The following is a 25,352-nucleotide window of genomic DNA, read 5'->3' as shown; positions in this document are numbered from 1 at the left end:
AAACTATTGGGTATTAAACGTCCAAATAAAAATAACTTCGGGTTTTTTTTGGCATTTCAAAGTTAGCCATTAATAAGATTTTGACATGTGTCAAGTTTATATCAATCTGAGATTTTGATATGTGTAAAAGTTAATATTTAATAAGAGGAATTTGATATTACAACAAAAAAAAAACAAAACATTTTGTTTTAAATAATATTATAATGTAAAATGATAATTATCAAAAATTTACAAAAAATTAATTTTAAAAATAAATAAATATAAGGAGATATATATACATATATATATATATATATATATTTCATAAAATTCGAAATTATAACATTTATTTTTACAGTTAATAGAAATGGGATTAAAAAAAATATACAGTTAATAATTAATTCAAAATTTTGCAAATACTCACTTCTATATAGATATAGATCGTCTCATATTTTTCATCTAACAAAATAATTTATTCTAAAATTTTGTTTTCAACTTTGTTCTATTGGTAAAACTTTTTTAATGGAAAGGTAATTTTTTCTTATTTTTTTAACCAAAATTTTTCCTACTTTAATTTCACCTTTTTCAGTTTGGAATAGGTAAGATAAATATGTTGACCAAAAAAAAAAGATTAATATATGCATCTTCTTTTTCTAATAATGTATTTTTAAATTTAATGTACCATTTTTAGATTTTTATTTAGTTTATCTTTTCATCTTTGAATTATTTGGGATTCATATATTATCTTGATTATAATTTTCTATTATTTATATATTTATGTCAAACTAATTTTCTTATAATTTATCAAACTTGATTCCTTATTATATAAAGTTGGGTTTCAAAGTTAGCCGTTAATAAGATTTTGACATGTGTCAAGTTTATATCAATCTGAGATTTTGATATGTGTAAAAGTTAATATTTAATAAGAGGGATTTGATATTACAACAAAAAAAAAACAAAATATTTTGTTTTAAATAATATTAATAATGTAAAATGATAATTATCAAAAATTTACAAAAAGTTAATTTTAAAAATAAATAAATATAAGGAGATATATATACATATATATATGTATTTCATAAAATTCGAAATTATAACATTTATTTTTACAGTTAATAGAAATGGGATTAAAAAAAATATACAGTTAATAATTAATTCAAAATTTTGTAAATACTCACTTCTATATAGATATAGATCGTCTCATATTTTTCATCTAACAAAATAATTTATTCTAAAATTTTGCTTTCAACTTTGTTCTATTGGTAAAACTTTTTTAATGGAAAGGTAATTTTTTCTTATTTTTTTAACCAAAATTTTTCCTACTTTAATTTCACCTTTTTCAGTTTGGAATAGGTAAGAATAATATGTTGACCCAAAAAAAAAGATTAATATATGCATCTTCTTTTTCTAATAATGTATTTTTAAATTTAATGTACCATTTTTAGATTTTTATTTAGTTTATCTTTTCATCTTTGAATTATTTGGGATTCATATATTATCTTGATTATAATTTTCTATTATTTATATATTTATGTCAAACTAATTTTCTTATAATTTATCAAACTTGATTGGTTGGTCATAGACCCACTTTTTTTTGCAAACATAATTGTTACCATTCATTCAATCCCAAAGGAAGATAATGAGTCTAAACTCATCAATCTAATGGTTAGATAAAATAGGCTAATCAAACACAAGCTTACAACAAACACATATAGATAGAATGGAAAAACATAAATTGTTGTTGATAGATCCATAGGAGTTTGGAGACTGTGACACCTTGATTTGCGGATAGGTTTAAAAGAATTGATTTTGCCACCTGTGTTACCAAAGTGCACTTATCTTTTCGATCAAGGGTCCTGAGAGAATTCCAGAGTTAATCGTGCTTGAGCTGGAGAAGTTTCAGGATGGGTGACCTTTCGTGAAGTGATTGTCGGAACTGTGCGAGTGAGGACAAAACACATGAAAATATCATATTATGATTTGTAGGGTCGGTAAACAAGTATTCAAAGCCTCCCAGACTTAAGAGAACGGTCGTCAGATATGGATGGGCTAGGAGTAGACGTGGGTCCACTAAAGAAGGTGGGCCCGTGGACATGAGCTCACTAAGCAACACTACAACAAATATGTACATTGATAGCAGACGGATATAGCTCATTTTCCGTCACTGCTATGAAAGATGAGATTTTTTTTCGCTTACTTTTTAATAGCATCTTATTAACGCTATGATAGGAAAATTATGTAGCGGGAAACAAAAGTGACTTTTGTCCGCCAATACTTAGTGAAATTATTCACTTAATCGCCAAATAAAAAAAAAACCCAAAAACTCGACACACTCTCTCTCTCTCTCTCGTTACAACCTAAGCTCAACCTAAGAAGATTTCTTCTTCTAAATTCTCTGTGTGTGCTCAAATTCTTCTAAATTTCTTATCAATTCTTCAGTTTTATCGCCGTTTGTGAAAAGCCCCAATTTCGCCGTTTGTGAAAAGCCCCAATTTCGCCCTAAATCTCCATATCCATCGCAATTGATAGCTCGAATCCATTTTTGAGGCATGTCTTTCTTCTTCCTCCTAATTTCGTTATTTGTTTCGATTATTTGTGATTTCAAACAGCTTTTGATTTCGATAAGGGTCAGATTTAGTTATCTGTTTTGTTAGGGTTCGATTTATCTAGATTTATTTCGTTATCTGTTTTTTAGGGTTCGATTATTTACAGATTTTGAGAATGTGGAGTTTCGAATCCATCTGTTTTGTTAGGGTTCGATTATTTACAGATTTGACTCAAAAATAGCTTTTGGATTTGAGTATTTGCGCCTTCATAAACTGAACGATTTTTTTTTTTTCCCAAGTGTTGGTGATTGAAATGTTGGGGAACTGAAGCTTCTCATTTCTCTGTACTCACACAACAGGTTAGTATCACTCAACCAATAGTTAAACATTATTATTACACACGAATATTGGTGATTGCTATGTTTTGTCCTTTGAGTCTGATTCGTATAAATAGTGATTAGATTAGTGAGATTTTACACAGTTAGATATTGGTTTAAGAGCATCTGTATGTGTCTGAAGTAGTGCAGTATTGTCTGAATTGTTGCTTAATGTGAGCTTTGTATAATATGTATCTCTATTTTATCTATAAAGGTTAAAATTTATATTATAACATATAATGTTGGACAAGGCATGGGTGCATCTATGCAGGTAAGGAATTATATTTCATAATTAGGTTTTATTTTGGGTTTGGATACTTTAAGATGTTCTTTTAGTTATGATTTTTTTCTTTAATTATCCATTGAAGAGCTGATCCTGGTTATAAAAGTGGAGCTTGGAAATTTGTAAGGGATGTGTCTGCGGCTTTAGGTGACATAGAAATGATAATATGTCCTTGTAAAGACTGTCGTAATGTAGTACGACAGTTAAACAGTGTTGTGGTTGAGCATCTTGTAATAAGAGGGATGGATGAGGCATACAAGGTGCATAGTGATTGGTATCATCATGGAGATGTGAAGTCAGTAGATGAATTTCAAAGTAAACCAACTCAGTGGAATGAGGAAGTTTTTGAGTTATATAAAGCTGCTGAATTTTTTGATCAAGAGTTGGCTTTTAGAGGTGACTTAGCTGACCAACCTGTGGGCGACTTAAGTGAGATTGCAGAGGGTGAGGACCAACAAGAGGATGAGTTCCTTGCAAAGATCCGGGATGCTGAAACCCCACTATACCCTAGCTGTTCAAACCACAGCAAGTTATCGGCTATTGTGACTTTGTTTAGGATTAAGACACATAATGGCTGGTCGGATAAGAGCTTCAATGAACTGCTTCAGACATTGCCAAGCATGTTGCCAGATGGTAATGTCTTTCACACATCATTGTATGATGTCAAGAAATTTTTAAAGAGCTTTCATATGGGATATGAAAAGATCGACGCATGTGTTAATGATTGCTGCCTCTTCAGAAAGAAGTTAAAGAAGCTTGATAAATGTCCCAAATGTAATGCTTCACGGTGGAAGACTAATAAGCGGACTAATGAGGTAAAGAAAGGTGTCCCACAGAAAGTATTAAGATATTTTCCAATTATACCAAGGCTGAAGAGAATGTTCAGATCAGAGGACATGGCTAAGGACTTACGGTGGCATTACACTAACAAGAGCACTGATGGAAAACTTCGACATCCAGTAGATTCTGTTACATGGGCTCAGATGAATGAGAAGTATCCTTCATTTGCAGCTGAAGAAAGGAACATACGGCTTGGGCTGTCCACAGATGGATTTAATCCATTCAACATGAAGAATAGTAATTATAGTAGCTGGCCTGTGCTATTGGTAAACTACAATTTGCCTCCTCACCTTTGTATGAAGAAGGAGAATATAATGTTGACATTATTGATTCCTGGTCCACAACAACCAGGTAATAATATTGATGTCTACCTAGAACCTCTTATTGAGGATTTGAATCATCTGTGGAAGAATGGAGAGCTAACGTATGATGCTTTTAGTAAAAGTACATTTACTCTAAAGGCAATGCTTCTCTGGACCATTAGTGATTTTCCTGCGTATGGAAATCTTGCTGGTTGTAAAGTAAAAGGTAAAATGGGATGTCCTATGTGTGGGAAAAATACTGATAGTATGTGGTTGAAGTTTAGCAGGAAACATGTCTACATGTGTCATAGAAAAGGTTTGGCTCCAACACACAGATATAGGGAAAAGAAGACTTGGTTTGATGGAAAAGTTGAGCATAGGAGAAAGTCAAGAATTTTAACTGGTCATGAAGTTCATCAGAATCTGAAAAACTTCCAAAATGATTTCGGAAATGTGAAAAAGGCTGGGATGAAGAGAAAGAGAACTGTCTATAAAGAACCAGTGTTTGACAGTGATGATGATGAAAGTGAATCCGATGAAGATGAGGAAGTAGAAGTAGATGAAGATGAGTTATCAAGGTGGAAGAAAAGATCCATTTTATTTACTCTGCCTTATTGGGAGGATCTACCAGTACGGCATAATTTGGATGTAATGCACATAGAAAAGAATGTGACTCACAGCATTGTATCCACATTGTTGCATTGTGGAAAATCTAAGGATGGTCTTAATGCTCGTAAGGATCTTCAACATCTTGGTCTAAGAAAAGAGTTGCATCCTACCACAAAAGGAAAGAGAACATATCTTCCAGCAGCACCTTGGTCTTTGTCCAAGAATGAGAAGAAGATTTTTTGCAAACGACTATTTCATTTTAAAGGTCCAGATGGATACTGTTCTAATATTTCAAGAGGAGTTTCAGTAGAAGAGTGTAAGGTAGGAGGTCTGAAATCACATGATTATCATGTCTTGATGCAACAGCTTCTCCCGGTTGCACTTAGAGGATTGTTACCAAAAGGTCCTAGAACAGCAATACTACGGCTATGCGCATTCTTCAATCATTTGTGTCAGAGAGTTATTGATATTGAGGTTATTACAGTATTGGAAGCTGAAATTGTAGAAACGCTTTGTATGTTTGAAAGGTTTTTCCCTCCAACCTTCTTTGATATCATGGTACACTTGACTGTTCATCTAGGAAGAGAAGCTAGACTAGGAGGACCTGTGCATTTTAGGTGGATGTACCCATTTGAGAGGTATATGAAAGTTCTAAAAGATTTTGTAAGAAATCCTGCAAGACCAGAGGGTTGTATAGCAGAGTCATATCTTGCAGAAGAAAGCATGCTGTTTTGTAATGAGTTTCTGAAAAAGACAACCAATGTAGAAGAAAAACCTGAGAGGAATGTAGAGTATGTGAACAGCTCTATATTAGAAGGTCGTCCAATATCAGCAGGAACGTCATTCACTCTTACTGAAATGGAGAAGAATATAGCCCATCTTGCTGTCATTCAAAATACAGCTGCCTTTGATCATTATGTGGAGTAAGTTACTTGTGTATTTCATTCCTTATAAATTATAAGGTCAAAATTATGCTGCTGATAGTTTCTTTTCGTATTTATGATTTGGTAGTATGCATTTGCAATATCTACAAGACTCAAATCCAAGGTGTAGACGTGATGCAACATATTTATGGTCTATGCATTCTAAGAATTTTGCTGCTTGGTTAAAAGGACAGGTGAGTAAAGTTATGAATTTGATGAGTCTGTTTATAAATCTATAGTAGACTCATTCATAATTTTGATTAGTCTGTTTAATTTTGTAGATATCTATTACTTCAACTCCAACTGGTCAGAATGCTACATCACATGCTTCTTTGTCTGCATCAAAGGCCAAGTCTGCAGCCACAGCTTCTAAGTCTGCTACAGAGTCCAAAACTTCAGCAACAGCTTCAAAGGCTGCATCGCAGGCCAAATCTGCATCTATGTCTTCTAAGTCTGCATCTGGTTCTGAGTCTCCTGTTGATGATGCAACGGGTCCAATATCACCAATAAAGAATACTTTACCATCACAGTCTCCTCTCAGGAAGTCTCCAGTAAGTGTTTTCATATGTTATGAAGTTGTTTTTGTTAATTATATGATGACTGATGGTTTATATTGTAAACATGGCAGCGCATTAATAAAGTTATTTCCAAGGAGAATAAGAAGTGCAAGTTGATGGATTTAACTGAAAAGAATAGGGTTGTGGCTGAAGGACGATGGGGAACAAATGATCCAGAACATAAGGTTCACTTTACTCGCTTGGGTTCTAATGCAGTTAAAGTGTGGATAGATGTTGTGAAGGTGAAAAATGTAAAAGTTTGGAGGCCATCCGATGAAATAGAGATTATTGAAGATGCACTTAGCTCCTGCATTGCTTGGCCAGAGAACAAGGTCATTATGTCTTAAACTGATGGTTTTATTGTGTAATGTTAAGTACTTGAGATTGCTTGTTTATTTTGGATGTTCTTGAGACTTTGATGGTAAACTGATGTTCTTGAGACTTTTGTTATGTATTTTGGATCTGAGACGTTTATTAATCAGATTTTATGAGATTTTATAAAACAGGTTATGTGTGCTATAATCACATATCAGAAAATGCTATAAAAGTACAGGTAAACGTTATGATAAAAGAATATACCATAGCACAGTAAACAAGATAAAACAGCATTTCGCAACAGCTATATTAGATATGTATAACATAGCACGAAAAATTAAATATTGTATAAATTTTTGCAAAATTATAATCTTGATAATACAGCAGTTTATTAGAGCTATGCTATAAAACTATAACATAGCACGAAAAAACAAATGTTGTATAAATTTTTTCAAAATTATGATCTTGATAATATAGCAATTTCTTAAAGCTATGTTATATTTTTATAACATAGCATACGTAATAAGTGCTATTGTATATGGGGTACATATAATAACAGTGCCCTAAAACAGCGCTCATGAAAACGCTATCAAAGACCTATGATAGCGTTTTTCTCTGGTTAACAATGTGCATATTTGTTGTAGTGCAAGGTGGCAGTCGGGCGTTCCAGAGACAAAGGCTACATCATGGTGTGAAAAAAACTTCCACGAATATATTGGAAAATTTTAGTTACTATCAAAAGATTTTACGACGTTAAAAAATGGTCTTTAGTTTCATTGGTTGTCTGAGCAAGCCATTTTGAGATAGCTAAAAGACGTGAGCATGTTTTCTCCACACATAAGGAGGGGAGAGTTGAGATTCTCTCTATGGTAAAGGAGGTTAGACGAAAGGTTATCTCCCCGAGGAAGGAAGGTGGAGCCAAGGTTCTCTTCATAGTGGAAGAGGTTGGACGCAAGTTTTCTCCATAGGAGGGCAGAGCCGAGGTTCTGTCATGGTTGGTTATATATTTGTAATATACAGTATATTTAGGTATAAAAAACACACTGTTAATCGTAACATACATAAAAAATTTGTAACTAGATATAAATCTGTATATTATAGCAAACATAAAATTTATAAATAAAGTACAACAAATTTTCATATAATTTTATAAAATTTAATTTAATTTACAAAATTTTAAACCCGCACAACGGGCGAGTCCTTATCTAGTTCTTTATAAATTAGAATCCAATAAGACAGTATTATCCCTCAAAATTCAAGTAAAAGTTTTCTACGCTAACACTGTATCCAGAAAAGTTAAATGCTAAAACATTTACGACGGATTTGTACATAAATCATATTTTATTGTGATAGATGTTAAAATATCGTAATAGGATAATATCATAAGTTCATAACTCTGGATCTGATTGATAGTCGGCAGCATTCAGCAAAATGACATACACACATTGTGGTTATGAAGTTTTAAGCCAAAATATACATGTGTTGAAATAAAACAAACCATTAAAAAAAATATCCCTGATTTGATATTATTTTGTCTATATCTATTCACTTTTTTTTTTTTAATTTCTCAAATTTTACAGTCCACTAAATCCTAAGCACTGAAAATTATACTATACAGTACGTACAGAACTTTTAGGTAAGGGAACAAAACATTCAATTATCCGAGAAGTCAATAGTGGTATGGGAAAAAAGCAGGGGTACGTGGTTAGATCAAACTCATCAAAGTATTCATAAACAGATGCAACATCGGCATTTTCTATGTATCATTAATGTGATCCGTCGACCAGTCGCCAGATCATCCCGGATTTAATTTAGAACTGCCTGCAAAGATATTCATGCATTTTTTTTTTTTTTTTTTTAAATGGCATGCAAAGATTCATGCATTTTTATTTAATGTATATTTTTTTAGCAGTAAGAACAAAATAATTGATATGAGGAATATGTTTCTCCTACGTATGTCATTTATGGCATCTAAAGAGAAAGAGATAAAATTTGAACAAATACTTTAAAGATAGAGACGATGACTCAACGAATTATATCACTGATCGAGATCTTACTACCGTAATGCTAACATCACATATTCCCAACTAAATGCATTAACTAGATATAATCACTGATTGTAATAAGTAAAAAAAAAAAGCTAACATGACCCGTTTCCAACTAAAATCATTAACTATATATAACCGTTGCTTGTACTAAGTTTTAATGGTGTCAATCTATGATGTTTAATCCGTAGATCAAAAATGAACCCACAGGTTATAATGTGGGATGCAAAAATAAATGAATGAGTTCAGTGAGCTAGCCGAACCACTGCATGACTGCCAGCAACAGTTTCAAGCGGGTCACATATTCATGGGCAACCAATGACTTGCAAACATGCTATCATGTTCCTTTTATTATTTTGTACAAAACTTTTAAACAGCTCTAACATTGCCCCTTCATAAGTGAGGTAATAGTGTAATACTATAAATTTTCTTAAGTCGGCCATATTCAACACAAAAAGAAAATTAGATTGGCCGAGGAGAGGACTATATTATCTATACATTCAATTGTTAACATGTAGATGAATCATGCATAGGTCAAGGGTAGGAACTTGACTGGTCATGTGAACGATGATTAAACCTTAAGCAGCCAGATGGTTCGATTTGCCACGTATATAAAATCATATCAAATGCCCTTTTCTCTTAATTAGCATTCTAATGTTACACAGCTCTGATTAGTGATTAATTGATTATTGATTCATGCAAATTGAAGAACTTGGAACATTCTCCGACATCATAAGAGTTTTTTGATTTCGTTCTTTCTAAGGCAAAAGGGAAATATAGTAATACACTAGTTCTAGAAACAGTCATTGGTAGCTCAAAGAAGCCACTGATACACTCATAAATTCCTTTCGAATCATACCGGCCTTTGATTTGCTTCATTTGGGATCCGAAGTACGAACTCCCTGGCGCTTGAAAAATTCTCTGAATCCATAAGGACTCATATCATAATTGTACTGCCAAACGAAACAAACAAGAAAAGTTATACCACTCTTTAGACTCTGCAATAGATGAATATGTGTAAAAAGACAATTTGTGATGGTTCAACTTACAGGTACAACTTTCACTGAATACCGAGTGATATTTGGATCCTGTACCTTTCCTTCATTACCCGCCTGCATCAGAAAGATATATCATTCCACGAGATACACGAAAGCGTACGTGGTTTAAAGAGGTTAGATACTAGGAATACAAGAACTTAGAGCTATACTTGTTGTGGGCTATGGAATATTTCAATGAAAGGATATTCGCTTTTCTGACGAGTTATACAGAATCCAGGATACTTGGGGCACTCAACCTGACACAATTCCAAACACAACAGTCACTATAATGGTTTAGAAAGTTTCCATTTTGTATTCTTTTTATATTGTTAAGGAACTCACCCGCATAAATTTTATGTTGGGATAGAACTCAGCAGCAGCTTCCTCAAGCATCCGGTCAAGATGTTGTGTGTAGTTACTCCTGTTTTACAAAAGAAGACAGCACCTAAATTGGAAACATAGCAAAGAAGGAGGGTAATATGAAGGGTTTTGGAGAAGGTCAAATTTACCTAATGGTGAATGCGACAACCACGGGATAGCCCTGATGAAGGAGTTGCACAAACTCTCTTTCTGATGTAAAATGGAGAACACGAGATGGCCCGAGATCCTTAGGGTAACCACTGTAATACCTTCATTTTCAACAGAAAGATCAACCCTTTTTCATGATTGGTCTCTACAATGTCGCAGTTATAGAATTAACGAACGAAACAAACTCAAAAAAATCATTACTTGCAAGTGGAACGAAGCTGAAGAAGCATTCTATCAAGAAATGTTAAATCTCCCATCTGAGAAAACCAAATATATATATCAGAATCAATAAAATATCCTGATAGCTTATTAGGTGAAAACAGACCAAAACATAAGAATATTGAAGATAATCTAGTCAATTAAAGGTATATATTTTCTCTCAGGCATTTCATCGAACAACATGGGCGCACTAAAAATAAACAACCACTGATCTAATCACCCTAAAGCAAAAACACTCATGTGGGTTTCCAAAAACGTATCCAAACTTGGAATTAAACGCATAAAGAATCTAAATTTCGCCAATCAAACAAAAACCCAGATAAAAGGGGGATGGATCTTATGGAAATTGCAATTCGCTTAGTTCTATATATTTTCTAGTGAAACGAATTGGAATACACATATATACATAAAAGCTGTCGAGGAGATATTAAACCTGAAGGCTTTGTTCGCTGCTTCTTCCGAATTTACTCCCACTGCCCTCAAACAAAGCCTCCAACCAGAATCGTCGGTTATAATTCCAAATTGAAGAGGAAGACAATGCAAGTATTGATTTTTTTTTTGGGTTCGTCTTAGCTTTTGAGTTAAGCCCGTGGGAAACAACAAAGTAACAATCTTTAGAACAAGCCAATGTGTGTATTTTTTAAAAAAAAAAAATCTCAGCTTCAGATGCTCTCTCCCACGTTGTGTTTTCCTTCTCGTATTGTTTGTTTTGGGTTTTGTTTGGGTTCAGTAAAATGTAACAGCAATGATGTCTTCTTTTTTTTACTTTTAACTGTTGTTCTGTCCTCTTTGTCGTTTTACTAATTCCTTCTAAAATCAATATTTTTAACAGTTTTTACTTATTCAGGTAAAAACGAACCTCGACTATGAAACACGTCGTTTTCAAAGAACCTAAACCATTCTCAGCTCCAAAGTCTCAAACCAATCCCAGATTCTCAGCCTCATGAAATGAAAAAAAAAAAAAAAGAATACAAATTTTGATTCCATTTTTGTCCAAAGCATAAACTTTTGTTTTCCTCATAAACAAAAGAACACAACTTTTTTTTGTTAAATTTTGTCGTCGAAACAAGAATGAATCTATTTGGCACGAAATCGAAAGTTGGATGAAAGCAAAAACATTGTGTAATGGCGATTCATGAAGAAATCGAGATATCAAGAACACAACAAGACCCTCCTTGCACTTCTAACGCATCTCCGTCATCTCAAGATCACCGTTTCGAAAAGCTTCGCGGTGTCCGATGGCGAATCAACCTCGGAATTCTCCCGTCTTCTCCTTCCTCCACCATTGACGAGCTTCGAAGAGTAACCGCTGATTCCAGAAGAAGGTTTTTTTACTTTCCCCTTCATTTTTTTTCACCATTCTTAGTTACAACAATTCCAGATTCAGACTCAGATCAATTCATGGAAACACAAGTTTTGTAAAAAGTTTTGATTTTTATTTGTAAAGTTTTGATTTTTATGTGTTTTGTTTCTTCTTAGATATGCTGCTTTGAGAAGACGACTTTTAATTGATCCACATTTGCCCAAGAAAGGAGGAACCAATTCTTCAGATCTAACTATTGATAATCCTTTATCACAAAATCCTGGTAAAATATTCAAAACTTTACTGTCTCAGTTCTCTCAGACACATTCAATTGCATTTTCTCTCCAATGTTAGTAGTAGTGATGATATGTGTAAGCCTTCTGGATTGTTGTGTAGATAGTACTTGGGGAAGGTTCTTTCGTAATGCAGAGCTCGAGAAGACGCTAGATCAAGATCTTTCTCGGTTGTATCCAGAGCATGGAAGTTACTTTCAATCCTCTGGTTGTCAAGGGATGCTTAGAAGGATACTTCTCTTGTGGTGTTTGAAGCATCCTGAGATTGGTTATAGACAAGGTTAGAAATACTAGGTTTTGTTTTTAGGTTGAATTGAGAATGTGGTTTTAACCGAGTTTTTGGTTTTAGGGATGCATGAACTATTGGCTCCTTTGCTTTATGTTCTTCAAGTGGATGTGCAGTATCTTACGGATGTGAGATCAAACTATGAAGATCAGTTCATTGACTTGTTTGACGAATTGGCGTTTCAAGAACGTGATTCTGGAACATATGATTTCGATATAAAAAAGGTTTTAGATGATTCCATGGAAGAAGAAGAAGAAGAAGAAGAGGATGGTGCATCATCTGGAAGCATCAATAAGAAGAAAAAACCAAAGAGTTTTGATGAGCTTGACAATGAGACGCAAACTGCAGTGTTGCTAAGTGATGCATATGGAGCGGAAGGCGAATTAGGTATCGTTCTCTCTGAGAAGTTCATGGAACACGACGCTTACACAATGTTTGATGCTCTTATGTACGGTGGATCATCCCTCGGTTCAGTTTCTGTAGCAAATTTCTTCGTGTATTCTGCTCCAAATGACTCTGTCACGGGACTGCCTCCTGTGATCGAAGCTTCTGGTGCGTTGTATCATTTACTGTCTCTAGTTGATGCTTCTCTTCATAGCCATCTCGTTGAGCTTGGTGTTGAACCACAGTACTTTGCTTTACGTTGGCTACGGGTTTTGTTTGGGAGAGAGTTTCCTTTGTATAATCTATTGATTCTGTGGGATGAGATATTTTCTGCTGACAATTCTGAGGTGGAGAGAGGTGTTGTTGAGGCTGATTTAGGGTTTGAATTCAGGATCCTTAGCTCTCCAAGAGGAGCTCTAGTTGCAGGAATGGCGGTTTCGATGATACTTTATCTTAGATCATCGCTGCTGGCAACCGAAAACGCAACTTCTTCTCTCAAGAGGTTACTGAATTTTCCAGAGGACATTGATCTGAGTAAAGTGATCGAAAAGGCTAAGACTTTGCAGGGTCTTGCTTTGGAAATCAATGCTCGTCGTGATTTAATTCCTAAAGGGTCGAGAAAACAGATGAGAGGTCACAGCTTATCGGTTGATTCGATCTCACTTGGTTCTTCTTCTCCTGTGGGAATAGTACCTGAGAGCTACTGGGAAGAGAAGTGGAGAGTTTTGAACAGCGCAGAAGAAGAAGAAAGGAAGAAAAAAGCGTTGTTGCAGAGACCAAAAGCTGGGAAGAAGAGTTGGTCGGAGAGAGTAAAGCAAAGGCTTTCAAGAACAGAATCTGATCCTTCACCTGCTGAAGCTAACCAAAGTGGAAACAAGCCGCCTATTAGACGAAGTTTGCTCGATGATTTATCTCGACAACTCGGTGAAAAAGAGGTTGACACTCCCGAGTTACCAAACCTGGATACTGATATCGAACGCTCATCTACAGTATCTGATTCACTCAGCTTGGACTATGAGGAGAACAGTTCTGATAGAGGCAGAAGCGAGAACCACACGGAGTTGCCTCTTACGGTTCCTGAGAACGAGTCAGAGACTACATCAGGGATGAGTATCTTTAAAGAGAGAAATACTTTTTCAGGTCAATTCCAGAGGCTATGGAGATTAGGTAGAAACTTGTCAGGTGAGGAGACCTCTGAGACGAAAGAAGCTACACCGATAGATTCTGAAGATGGAAAGACAGATTCAGATTCAACTGCAGGTAATGGAGATGCGTTAAAGAGTACAGGACGGTCCATGCTTGAACATATTAAGGTAAAATTTTGCAAATGGAATGATGGATTTGATTATTATGAACCAAAATTAGACATGACTAGACTCAAATTTGTCAATGTTTCGGTAATCAGGTAATAGAGTCAGTGTTGGAGCTAAGTTCACCGGAGAATATGACTGATAACGGAAGACTAACAGTTGAAGAAGCTCTTAGAGAACTTCGAAGACTTGGAAATATGTTGTTGTCGGAAATGTAAAGTTTTATTTTCAGAATCCTGGCTTTACATTATTGTAAAAATTCATTTGTCTCTACGTGTGTATGCGTATGTGTGTGAGAGAGAGAGTGTGTGTAATTGTAATTGTAATTGTAATTGTAATGTGTATATCAGAAATTTTGATGAGGGTTTTGTTTTACTTGCAGTTATATCACAGTAAGATAAGAAATTTAGGTTTCTTCTACCACAAGGGACCTGAGGTTCTTTGGACTTTGTTCACCCTAACGGGTTTTTAACGGTTCTTTGAGACAAGAGAAGTGAAGAGTGCATTAAATTATATAACTTTCCCTCCTTTTTTGGCGCCTTACTCCAATCTATTGTGGACAAAACATAAATAGAGGGAACAATACAAATGAATAAGGTATATATTAAGCTGAAATAAGTATTCAAATTAAGGAAAAGAAGAAAATTCCTGACAATGTAGAAGAGTTTAATACTAGAAAAGAATGAAAGAATAATAAATAATAACCTGAATCAAATCAAAATCAAGAAGACGATTAAAGAAGTGACGAGTCACACTGAGATGACCTTTTTCTAAAGGAGCATATGATGCTGACTGTGTTGCTGTTGAGTACCAGATGAAGGAGGAGCTGGGAGAGCGAGGAAGTCACCAAATGGGTTAGGAGATGAAGAAGATGCAGGATTTGGTGAGAACTGATGATGGTGATAAGGTGAATAGTTGTTGTTGTTATATGGAATTTGACTATTCATCATCATCATTTGCTGTTGTTGCATTGCCATTTGAACGTTGGTTGGTGGAGCCATGTTATTAGACATTGCAAAAGGATCTTGTTGCATCCCAAAGGGGTTAGGAGTCGATAAGGCTGGTTCTATGGCTGTAGCTGTGGCTCCAAATCCGTAACCAGCGTTGGTTAGTTGGATCTGTCTTCTTGCTGTATCGTCTTCGTAGAGACTGTCTAGTAGAAGATTGTCAAATCCTCCACCCTGTAAACAAAGATACCATATGAGTATGAATAGAGAATTAATGAGTTCAAAGTCTAATGTGAGACTTACGAGTTTTGTAGCTATTGTAGGACGAGGGTTGTTGTTATTATTGTTGTTCTGTGGTGTGACTAGTGCAAGTTCCCAACCACTTCCTCCAGCTTCTATTAAGCTTAGACTATTAGATGGACCTGATGTTTCATGTCCTGTGGAGAAAATTTCTCATTCAATTGTGATAATGTTTGAAAAAGGGGCCTAGATGTTACTAAAATGGTTATTTTTTTATACCTGGTGGATATATTGCGAGAGCGAATGCGTTGTTTTGTTCTATCTCTGCAGCTTTTGGGTTTATTTCATGCAGACCCTGCACCAATCCAAGGAAAAGTGTCAATGAGTATTGAGGTTTGGTATATTGACTACAATGTATTAGAGATGATGAAGACTCACTAGTAAGTCATCAGTGTCTATCAATGGTGAAGGTTTAGCTTCTTCCTCTTCTTTCTCTTCTTTAGGCTCTTCTTCCTCTTCTTCGATAAGCGGCTGATCGTTCTCGGTGTTTTCGTTTTGGTTTTCTTCTTCTGCAGGTTCTTCAGGCTGTTCTTCTTCTTGCTCTTGTTCTTCTTCCTCTTTTTCTTGATACTCCTGTTATAGAAACAGAACAAAATGTCAAAGTCCTAAGAAGACCACCATGATCATCAGCATTAAGTTCAACCAAGAATTGAGAATATGATAAGAGATGAAGTTTCTTTTTACCAGTTTTTTCTGTACAGAACCACTCTGAGGTGCTTCTTTAATGTACTCTTCCATTGTCGCCAGGAACGAAGGAGGAGGCTGAAACAGGATTTTAGATAAAATGAGAAGTGAATCCACACAACTGTTTAATTCACAAATATAAACCTGATCCCAAAAAAAGCTAAGAACCAACCTGTCTTAAGGTTGGGAATTGAAAGTTCCTTGCAAGCTCTAGCCCTTTGCAGTAATCATAAAACTCAGCCAAATTTTCAGCCTATGCAAAGAAAAAAAAATCAACAAGCAAAGCTTAATATATATAAGAATCAGAAAAAAAGATTTGAAGTTGCTTCACCTGTTGACCAGCCCGTTTATATATGTTTAGAGCTTTAACTGCATCATGTCTTGACATCTCAAAGAACTATAATGACACAGAGAAAACTACAATCTATGAATAGAAAGCGCAGCGCGAATTAAAGAGCTAAAGCAGGGAATGAAACTGATTGCTTTGGAACAGACCATGTCAACAAGATTAATGATTCCATCATTGATAGCACAATAGATTTTGAAGCTTTCTTTAAGCACCAATGCAAGAGCATATTGGATTAGATAGTTGCTATAAGCTGCTCCTTCAGGCTGCAAAGCTGAAAACAAATAAGAAAGAAATCTTCTCCATCGCAAAAAAAAACAAAACTGAATCTGCTTGCATATATGACTTTACTTGACATCCAATAAGCCGGTAAAGAAGCTGTTGCAACGCAGGTAACTGTTCTAACAGATCTTCACCAGACAACATCCTTGTTCTATGCGTCTACATAACCATTTAACCAAAGGTTTCTATTAAAACATATCTAATAAATGTTTCTTCATGATGAGTAGTAGTTAGGAAGAGACAAACCTTGGAAGCTGCACCTGAAGCTTTAGGCAAACGCTCTGCCTCGATGTCATACTTTAAAACTCGATAACACTCAAGCCGCTCTTCTAAAAAGAGCGCGTATGTTCTAACCCAAGCAGAACAGTCCCAGGCTGCATGCATCAAAAACATTCAAGCTTTTGAGAATATATGTATCAACAAGAACTATACAAATGCAAAGAGAATTAGTTTAGTAATCACCAAGAGGACTTGTGTCGTCTTTGAAGTTAGAAATTCTGAGAATGTGTCTTCTGTGTGAGTAATTAAGAAGCTCTTCTCTAAATGTTGGATCACCTTCTCTTAATGTTCTGTGAATTACTATTAACACCTTCATTGCAACCTGTGTGATTTGTCAAATTAATTCAATAAAACTTTACAAAGAAAAGTGCGTTTTAGAAAAAAAAATCAGAATCATGTTTATTATAAGAAGAGAACTTACAACCCAATTGCGAGTTTTGGATAATCTTTTTGATAATGCATGAATGCAATAAGCTACATCTGCTCGTGGTTGTATCACAGATGTCGCCGAGAATATTTCTATAGGAATTTTCAAAAGAAGCATCGTTACATTCTCCGAATCATATCACAAATATGGTAATGTTAAATTGGGAGATGACGTTAAATCATATCATATCATATCACAAAAACAGAGGAATTTAACTTACTACGAACATGACGTTCTTTTGGTGGAGATTCAACATGATTCGTTGCCTTGACGATCGCAATATCTAAATCCTATACATTAACGATCAAAAACATGCATCAATGATCATTTTTATATAGAATCTAAATCTTTTTTCATATTTTGAATTTTCAAGATTTACAAAAAAATGGTGACCTTGAATTCGCTGTTGACCTTAGCGAGACCAACGGTGGTGGTATCCTTAAGCGCTCCATAGGCTTTTCGTAAGCTCGTGAACGTTCCCATTCGATCTGATCCGACACCTTTCTGAGAAATAAAAACGTATCGTACGTGATCTGGGTGGGAATGTGGGTAATGATGTGATCTGAGAGCAAAGAAGATAGAGAAAGAGAGAAGATGATTTGATGATGTTTTGATTAAGATTAATTGGCTGTAGTACAATAAACGGAATCACAACGATAACAAGAATTGTTTTTTTTTTTTTCTTTACAATAAGCTTCTTCGTCACCCTCAAAACGTGCGTAACAGAATATTAGTGATCTGGATCATTTCCTTTTTCCCTTTCTTTTTTTTAATTATAATAGCAAGTTAATTACAGATTCTTTATTTTTTTTGGTATATATTTGCAAAAAAAAAGGAAAAATACATTGTATTTTTTACGAGAATATATACCACCGCCTATTTACTTTTCTTACTTTTCTCAACCGAAATCTGAAGTAGGGTTTAGGTTTTGCCTTCTTACGTTTGATCTAACCTTAAAATTCTTCTAATTTTCGGTTGCGGTAGAGAAAACCATGGATCAGAAGAAGAAGTGTATTACAGGATTATGGGAACTAAATATTCCATCAAATCTCTTGCAAGCGATACTGTCCCGCCTCGGATTAAAAGCTAACATACAAGCCTCTGTTGTCTGCAAGACGTGGTGTGAAGCAGCTGTTTCTGTCAGGAAGAGAAAGTTACAGCCTCCTCTTCCTTGGCTTTTTTATCTAAAAAGAGGAAAGTACATTCTTTTCGATCCATCACGGTCTCAAACATACTACCAAACTTCTCCGGAGTTAAAGGGGGTAAAGGGCAGTGAAATATCTTGTTCTAAGGATAAGGATGGTTGGTTGCTTGTGTCTTCAGCTAATTACTCGAAACCGGTTTTTTTCTTTAACCCGTTTACCCGGGAGCGTATCAACTTACCCAAAAGGTCGTCTGGCAATTTCTCATGTAATCAGTTATCTTTTTCAGCCGCTCCTACATCAAGTAGTTGTTTGGTGATCTCGTTAACCAGCTATAGTCACGAAAACTCTGTGATTACTTCTTGGCGACCTGGTGAAACCGTATGGAAAGTCCATCGATTTAGATACCGGCCACCCAGAGGCATGTGGACCAAATGTGTCTTCTCGAATGGTGTGCTCTATTGTCTCAGTACCTCCGGCTACCTCAGCGTTTTCGACCCGTCTAAAGAAACTTGGAATATTCTTCGAGTGAGACCCTGGTCATATCCCACCGTTGGTCCTAAAGAATTCGGTAGGCGAGTGTTGATGATGGAGAATGAAGGAGACATCTTTGTTATGGTTTTGCACCACCCCGACAACAACCCATCAGTGTTTAAACTAAACTTGAAATACATGAAATGGGAAGAGAAGAGAGATGTTGGTGGCTTGACAATATTTGCAAGTTACCCTGGCTCTTTTATAAGAGCTAGTCTCTCGGCCAATGAGAGGAACAAAGTGTATCTATCGGCTAAGGAGCCACACAGCGTATACTACTCCCTCGGTGATGAGGAAAGCTCTGGTCTTCCTACAAATATATATTTGTCTAAACGCATCGCTTGGGTCGATCCACCTCACAACAACGTTATTTTGTGATATCATCCTTATTTATGTTTTCTACTTTTCTCTGATGAAAAAAAACTTTTATTTTATGCGTTTTGAAGTTTTATATGTTACATTGTAGCTCGGATACTCTCCTAGAAACATAATTTGGATCAAGTTTCTAAAAATCCAATGAATACTCTTTAAGAGTTAATTTGATCACAAGTACTTCAATCTGATTCTTAACTCTCTAATATCGCACGTACCTCTTTACAAATCTATCTATGCTTCATAATTGGACTTTTCTGTTTATGGTTAGTACATTTAATAATTAATCAAGGGGAACCTCATATGGATTCCGCGCTTGTTCTTACATGCTTTGTTTCGAAGTAGTCGTGATCTTATTCCCTTTTTATGTTCTAAGGTATAGCTTGAAAGGAGCTTAATTAGCATACAAATAGCTAGCTTTTAGATACATTAAAAGCTAAAGGGACTAAGACAAAATTAGCTAGTAAAGTAAGTAAACTACTCGTTTCTTGAATTGAGTATTATCTATTCAATTATTTTAAAACGTTTCTCTCTATATCTTCTTTAATTTGTTTGATATTAATTAGAATCAATCACTCAACAATGGACAGCCTTGACCACGAATAGAATCAGATTCAAGAGTCTTACCAAGCTTTACAACAAAGGAAGCACCAGGACTGACTATTTTAGAAGAGGTCAATCAATATAAACATTTTCAAAACTTTTCTTCAATTTGAGCTTTATATCAACAACTCAACACGTATTTAATATTGCCTGTATTACTCGAATTAAAGTTTCGCAGAGTTTCATTATGTTGACAGCTAAGTTAAAACTACTACGTAGACCTACGCAGGCCATATGAATTTTTTTTTTAAAGAAACATAAAGACATACTACATCTTTAGACTCTGATTTTTAAGGCCATCATTACTACCACGAGTTGTTCTTAATCTTATTCTTATTTTTTCTTATTACCCGACCACCTACTCGATCCAGTACACGATTGCTTGCATCGTGTATCCCGGTCGTATAGTTCTTTGCTTATTCTTTTTAGTTGTGTTCATTCTAGGTTGTTATATAAAAATAAAACCCACTTTATTGATTGACTTGACTTTTATTGTTTTGATCATAATTTATCTGTTAACAAACAACTATGAGAAGGTTTACCAAACATATATTTATCAGTTGTTTTAAGTATAATTTTTTGTAGTTAATATAACTATAACTATATCATAGGAATTTCAACGAAATCAAATTAATATGAGAGTTACAAATTATGTGATAAAATACGAAATTTAATAAAATATGTGAGAAGGTTCATAAATACTTACATTTCTTATTTTTCAAATATAAATTGTTAATGTAACTAATAATATCTGATAAGAATTTCAATCAACACAAATTATATATCTATTATCTTATTATATAAAGTATGGTTTCAAAAGTTACTAATTCACCAGATCGTGATATATGTCAATTTCAAAAGTTACTAAATCATAAAATCGTGACACATGTCAATTTTACACAAATTCCTAACTATAGAAAGAAAAGGAATCTTTAAGAAAATCAAGAAATTTAAATATTTTTATTCATAAAATAAATTATAAAGATAATCTTACAATAAAGAAACATATTTAGGACCCGCGGTATATTGCGGAGTAAGTTTTAATTTTTTTTAAACATAAGGAAATCTTTCTACCTTATTTAAACATAAATATATGATTCCTTTTTATCTTTATTTGAATTTATATTTAAATTATATAATACATTTAGTTGATAAAATTTGTCATTATTTCCTGCATATGATGTTATACAAATTTTTTTAAACGGACATATATTACTCAATAGATGAATAAAAAAATATGGGTACAATATCTCACATCGCCTAAAAAATATGGCAATGGTTCATAGTCATATTATAAAAGAGACCAAAATGATTCAGAATACAGATGAGTAGAAAAATTATCAGGCATTCAAAATTAAAAAAAAAAATATTTGGTTTATTTCGGTTCTTTATCTTAATAAATAACATATGAACTCAATCTAATATTTATAACACAAAATAATAAATATTAAAAATTAAGATGTTATAGTGCGAGTTAAAATATCTCGAGATGAGGTTATGTAGAGGGACGGGGTTTATCGACATTTATACAAATTTAAAATATCATTAATTCGGTGTTACACAGGTAAAACATTATTTCATTATTTTGTTAACACTATCGGTATCCGAAAATAGATATATCTACTTAAATTGATTAAATAAATATTATTTAAATAAATAAATTATATTGCGGTATTATATAATTTAAACAAAAAAATTAACAATTATTATATAGTTTTAACATTTTAACCAACAAATACAACTTATAATTTAAACGTTTTTGTTATAAATAATTTTCCCCTCCTAATCTAGTCTTATTATATAAAGTATGGTTTCAAAAGTTACTAATTCACCAGATCGTGACACATGTCAATTTCAAAAGTTACTAAATCATAAGATCGTGACACATGTCAATTTTACACAAATTCCTAACTCTAAAAAGAAAAGGAATCTTTAAGAAAATCAAGAAATTTAAATATTATTATTTATAAAATAAATTATAAAGATAATCTTACAATAAAGAAACATGTAGTTTGTAAAGGAAATCATTCTACAATAATTATACTTATACAAAAAAATTCCTACCTTATATTGAATAATTGGTCTAATCCTAAAAGAAAAAGAATTTAAATATAAAGATACGTAGTCTCTCATATCTTTGTCATATATATAGAAAGAGGAAGAGGTTATTCCAATGTATCAAACTCAATTAGAATTTTCAACACTACAGTTGGAGACCAAAATGGAGACCAAAACTGTAAAAAGATAAATAAAAAGTCAGCCAACAAAATGTATAGAACTATTATGAATAATGATCAGATTGTTACGATGGAGAAGACGCTTAGAGATGAACCTCATATGCGGCTTAAACTAGCTACACTAGAGGTATGGGTCAACAAACTAAATCAATGCGTAATGGATCAACAAACTAAATCAATGCGTAAGTATAAAACTCATATTCCGCTGCGCATACATATTTTTTCATCATTGACTAATATTATTTTACAAAGTATGGGGACCCAGCTTACAACTATGTAGCTAAGAAAATGGTAACAAATTCATTTTTTTTTTCCAAAACACTTTCATCTAACAAAAACATATATTGCAGGAGTTATAGCAAAAGATCAAACGAAGTTAGAACTAGCAAATGTTCAAACCCATCAAATTTATCTTCTATATATATAAAGTTGGTTTTTCTCTCTTTTCTTTCCTCCACCTCATCAGTTATTATTTTCAATTTTAATGAATTAATTCACATCATTAAAAAACATAAAATCTAAAGTTAATGCATCAATTATTTCATTTATTTGTGTAATATTTTTCTTATTATTAAAAACAATCATTTCAAATAATTTAAACTAAAATATAAACTAAAAACAAAATGAAAAAATACAAAAAAATGTCAAAGTATAATATAAAAAGAGATTACATAAACAAAGATATATATATAAAAAAAAATATATTAATCAAGTGCTCAAAATTTAAAATAATGTATATATTTTAGAAAAATGTAGAAGGTTACTTGAAATAAAATATATTAAAGAAAACTTATTCTGAATATCACACATACAAATTAAAAGTGAAAAATAGCAAGAAAGAATTTGAAAAAGCTATTTGTAATAAAAACAATTACAATAGTAGTGGTAGATTGTACAATTCTAATTAAAATTTAAAAGAATTATATATTTGGATAAATACACATATTTAAAAGTTAGAGTAATCTTATGAGTTTGTAGATTTAGGAGAATCAAAATAAAAGAACATTGTATAGACCATAGTAGACTATACTATTTTAAAGTAAAAAAAATTATATATGTGAACATAATTTTTCTTTTGTCAAACAGTTAAGATATAATGCAATATTTCATGTTATAATATGATATTTATGGATAAAAATGAGTCCAATTATGAGTTTTATTACTAGGAAACAATACTTATGTGTAGTATATAACACTATTAAAGAGACTTTAATAATAGCAAGTTAATAAGTATTGTTTCCTAGTAAAGAGACTTTAATAATAGCAAGAGTCCCTTTTTTTTATAATAGCAAGTTAATAACAGATATTCTTTATTCTTTTTTGGTATATTTGCAAAAAAAAAGTAAATTGTAATTTACGAGAATATATACAACCGCTTTTGCCAAAGAGTTGGAAAAAAGTTACAACTACTATTTGACCAAACTCGTGGCGTTCAAAGTTACAGTTGGAGATAATGAACTGCCGGACTTGCTGCCGTAAAAAACTTACACGCCCTAAAAAACGTACACGGCGGCGACTCCGGTGTCAATACGATCGTACACAACGCGTTGTCAAAGCCCACACAGTGAAACACATTGTTCAGGCGCCGTAAGTTTTTTTTTTTAACTTTTCTCAATCGAAATCTGAAGTAGCTTGGGTTTAGGTTTTGCCTTCTTACGTTTGATCTAACAGTAAATTCTTCTAATTTTCGGATGTGGTAGAGAAAACCATGGATCAAAGAAGAAGTGTATTACAGGATTATGGGATCTAAATATTTCATCAGATCTCTTGCAAGAGATACTGTCCCGCCTCGGATTAAAAGCTAACATACAAGCCTCTCTTGTCTGCAAGACATGGTGTGAAGCAGCTGTTTCTGTCAGGAAGAGGAAGTTACAGCCTCCTCTTCCTTGGCTTTTTTTATCTAAAAAGAGGAAAGTACATTCTTTTCGACCCATCACGGTCTCAAACGTACTACCAAACTTTTCCGGAGTTAAAGGGCAGTGAAATATCTTGTTCTAAGGATAAGGATGGTTGGTTGCTTGTGTCTTCAGCTAATTACTCGAAACCGGTTTTTTTCTTTAACCCGTTTACCCGGGAGCGTATCAACTTACCCAAAAGGTCGTCTGGCAATTTCTCATGTAATCAGTTATCTTTTTCAGCCGCTCCTACATCAAGTAGTTGTTTGGTGATCTCGTTAACCAGCTATAGTCACGAAAACTCTGTGATTACTTCTTGGCGACCTGGTGAAACCGTATGGAAAGTCCATCGATTTAGATACCGGCCACCCAGAGGCATGTGGACCAAATGTGTCTTCTCGAATGGTGTGCTCTATTGTCTCAGTACCTCCGGCTACCTCAGCGTTTTCGACCCGTCTAAAGAAACTTGGAATATTCTTCGAGTGAGACCCTGGTCATATCCCACCGTTGGTCCTAAAGAATTCGGTAGGCGAGTGTTGATGATGGAGAATGAAGGAGACATCTTTGTTATGGTTTTGCACCACCCCGACAACAACCCATCAGTGTTTAAACTAAACTTGAAATACATGAAATGGGAAGAGAAGAGAGATGTTGGTGGCTTGACAATATTTGCAAGTTACCCTGGCTCTTTTATAAGAGCTAGTCTCTCGGCCAATGAGAGGAACAAAGTGTATCTATCGGCTAAGGAGCCACACAGCGTATACTACTCCCTCGGTGATGAGGAAAGCTCTGGTCTTCCTACAAATATATATTTGTCTAAACGCATCGCTTGGGTCGATCCACCTCACAACAACGTTATTTTGTGATATCATCCTTATTTATGTTTTCTACTTTTCTCTGATGAAAAAAAACTTTTATTTTATGCGTTTTGAAGTTTTATATGTTACATTGTAGCTCGGATACTCTCCTAGAAACATAATTTGGATCAAGTTTCTAAAAATCTCTCTAATATCGGACGTACCTCTTTTACAATCTATATATACTTCATCATTGGACTTTTCTGTCTATGAGAAACTCTCTTTGAATCTACCAATGCACATGATCTTAGCATATTTAATCATTAATGAAGGGGAAACTCATATGGATTCCGTGCTTGTTCTTACATGCT

The 25,352-nt window shown here is 33.9% G+C and overlaps 5 protein-coding genes and 2 pseudogenes across 5 annotated transcripts; 5 read left to right on the top strand and 2 right to left on the bottom strand.

Moving 5' to 3' along the window:
- Positions 1-2,824: 2,824 nt before the first annotated feature.
- On the top strand, positions 2,825-5,967 carry LOC147949230 (uncharacterized). The gene is made up of 3 exons (XM_087490131.1): positions 2,825-2,884; positions 3,117-3,173; positions 3,271-5,967. Exons 2-3 carry the CDS (start codon positions 3,142-3,144, stop codon positions 5,861-5,863), a joined length of 2,625 nt encoding a protein of 874 aa, XP_087346257.1. The 5' UTR covers positions 2,825-2,884; positions 3,117-3,141; the 3' UTR covers positions 5,864-5,967.
- A 47-nt stretch (positions 5,968-6,014) lies between these two features.
- LOC147949229 (uncharacterized) lies at positions 6,015-6,919 on the top strand. The gene is made up of 3 exons (XM_087470688.1): positions 6,015-6,053; positions 6,141-6,410; positions 6,488-6,919. The coding sequence occupies exons 1-3, from the start codon at positions 6,015-6,017 to the stop codon at positions 6,761-6,763; spliced, it is 585 nt and encodes a 194-aa protein (XP_087326814.1). The 3' UTR covers positions 6,764-6,919.
- A 2,528-nt stretch (positions 6,920-9,447) lies between these two features.
- On the bottom strand, positions 9,448-11,289 carry LOC104734076 (uncharacterized). The gene is made up of 7 exons (XM_010453583.3): positions 10,994-11,289; positions 10,543-10,598; positions 10,323-10,442; positions 10,156-10,234; positions 9,984-10,070; positions 9,826-9,888; positions 9,448-9,729 (listed from the first exon to the last, which is right to left on the bottom strand). Exons 2-7 carry the CDS (start codon positions 10,596-10,598, stop codon positions 9,652-9,654), a joined length of 483 nt encoding a protein of 160 aa, XP_010451885.1. The 5' UTR covers positions 10,994-11,289; the 3' UTR covers positions 9,448-9,651.
- On the top strand, positions 11,284-14,511 carry LOC104734072 (uncharacterized). The gene is made up of 5 exons (XM_010453580.3): positions 11,284-11,885; positions 12,040-12,146; positions 12,260-12,436; positions 12,506-14,139; positions 14,232-14,511. Exons 1-5 carry the CDS (start codon positions 11,686-11,688, stop codon positions 14,352-14,354), a joined length of 2,241 nt encoding a protein of 746 aa, XP_010451882.2. The 5' UTR covers positions 11,284-11,685; the 3' UTR covers positions 14,355-14,511.
- Positions 14,512-14,719: 208 nt separating this feature from the next.
- On the bottom strand, positions 14,720-18,122 carry LOC104734061 (putative clathrin assembly protein At5g57200). Its single transcript, XM_010453570.2, has 14 exons — positions 17,795-18,122; positions 17,622-17,691; positions 17,396-17,493; positions 17,158-17,296; positions 16,942-17,069; positions 16,765-16,854; positions 16,563-16,679; positions 16,399-16,464; positions 16,240-16,320; positions 16,068-16,145; positions 15,762-15,956; positions 15,603-15,678; positions 15,387-15,520; positions 14,720-15,317 (listed from the first exon to the last, which is right to left on the bottom strand). The coding sequence occupies exons 1-14, from the start codon at positions 17,882-17,884 to the stop codon at positions 14,907-14,909; spliced, it is 1,773 nt and encodes a 590-aa protein (XP_010451872.1). The 5' UTR covers positions 17,885-18,122; the 3' UTR covers positions 14,720-14,906.
- Positions 18,123-18,393: 271 nt separating this feature from the next.
- Positions 18,394-19,455, top strand: LOC104756183 (F-box/kelch-repeat protein At3g18720 pseudogene; annotated as a pseudogene).
- Positions 19,456-23,742: 4,287 nt separating this feature from the next.
- LOC104756173 (F-box/kelch-repeat protein At3g18720 pseudogene) lies at positions 23,743-25,050 on the top strand (annotated as a pseudogene).
- Positions 25,051-25,352: the final 302 nt, after the last annotated feature.

The sequence above is a fragment of the Camelina sativa genome, chromosome 2 (genome assembly GCF_030686135.1).
Source record: "Camelina sativa cultivar CO46 ecotype springtype chromosome 2, ASM3068613v1".
Classification (NCBI taxonomy): domain Eukaryota; kingdom Viridiplantae; phylum Streptophyta; class Magnoliopsida; order Brassicales; family Brassicaceae; genus Camelina; species Camelina sativa.
This window is presented reverse-complemented; position numbering and strand designations above follow the sequence as displayed.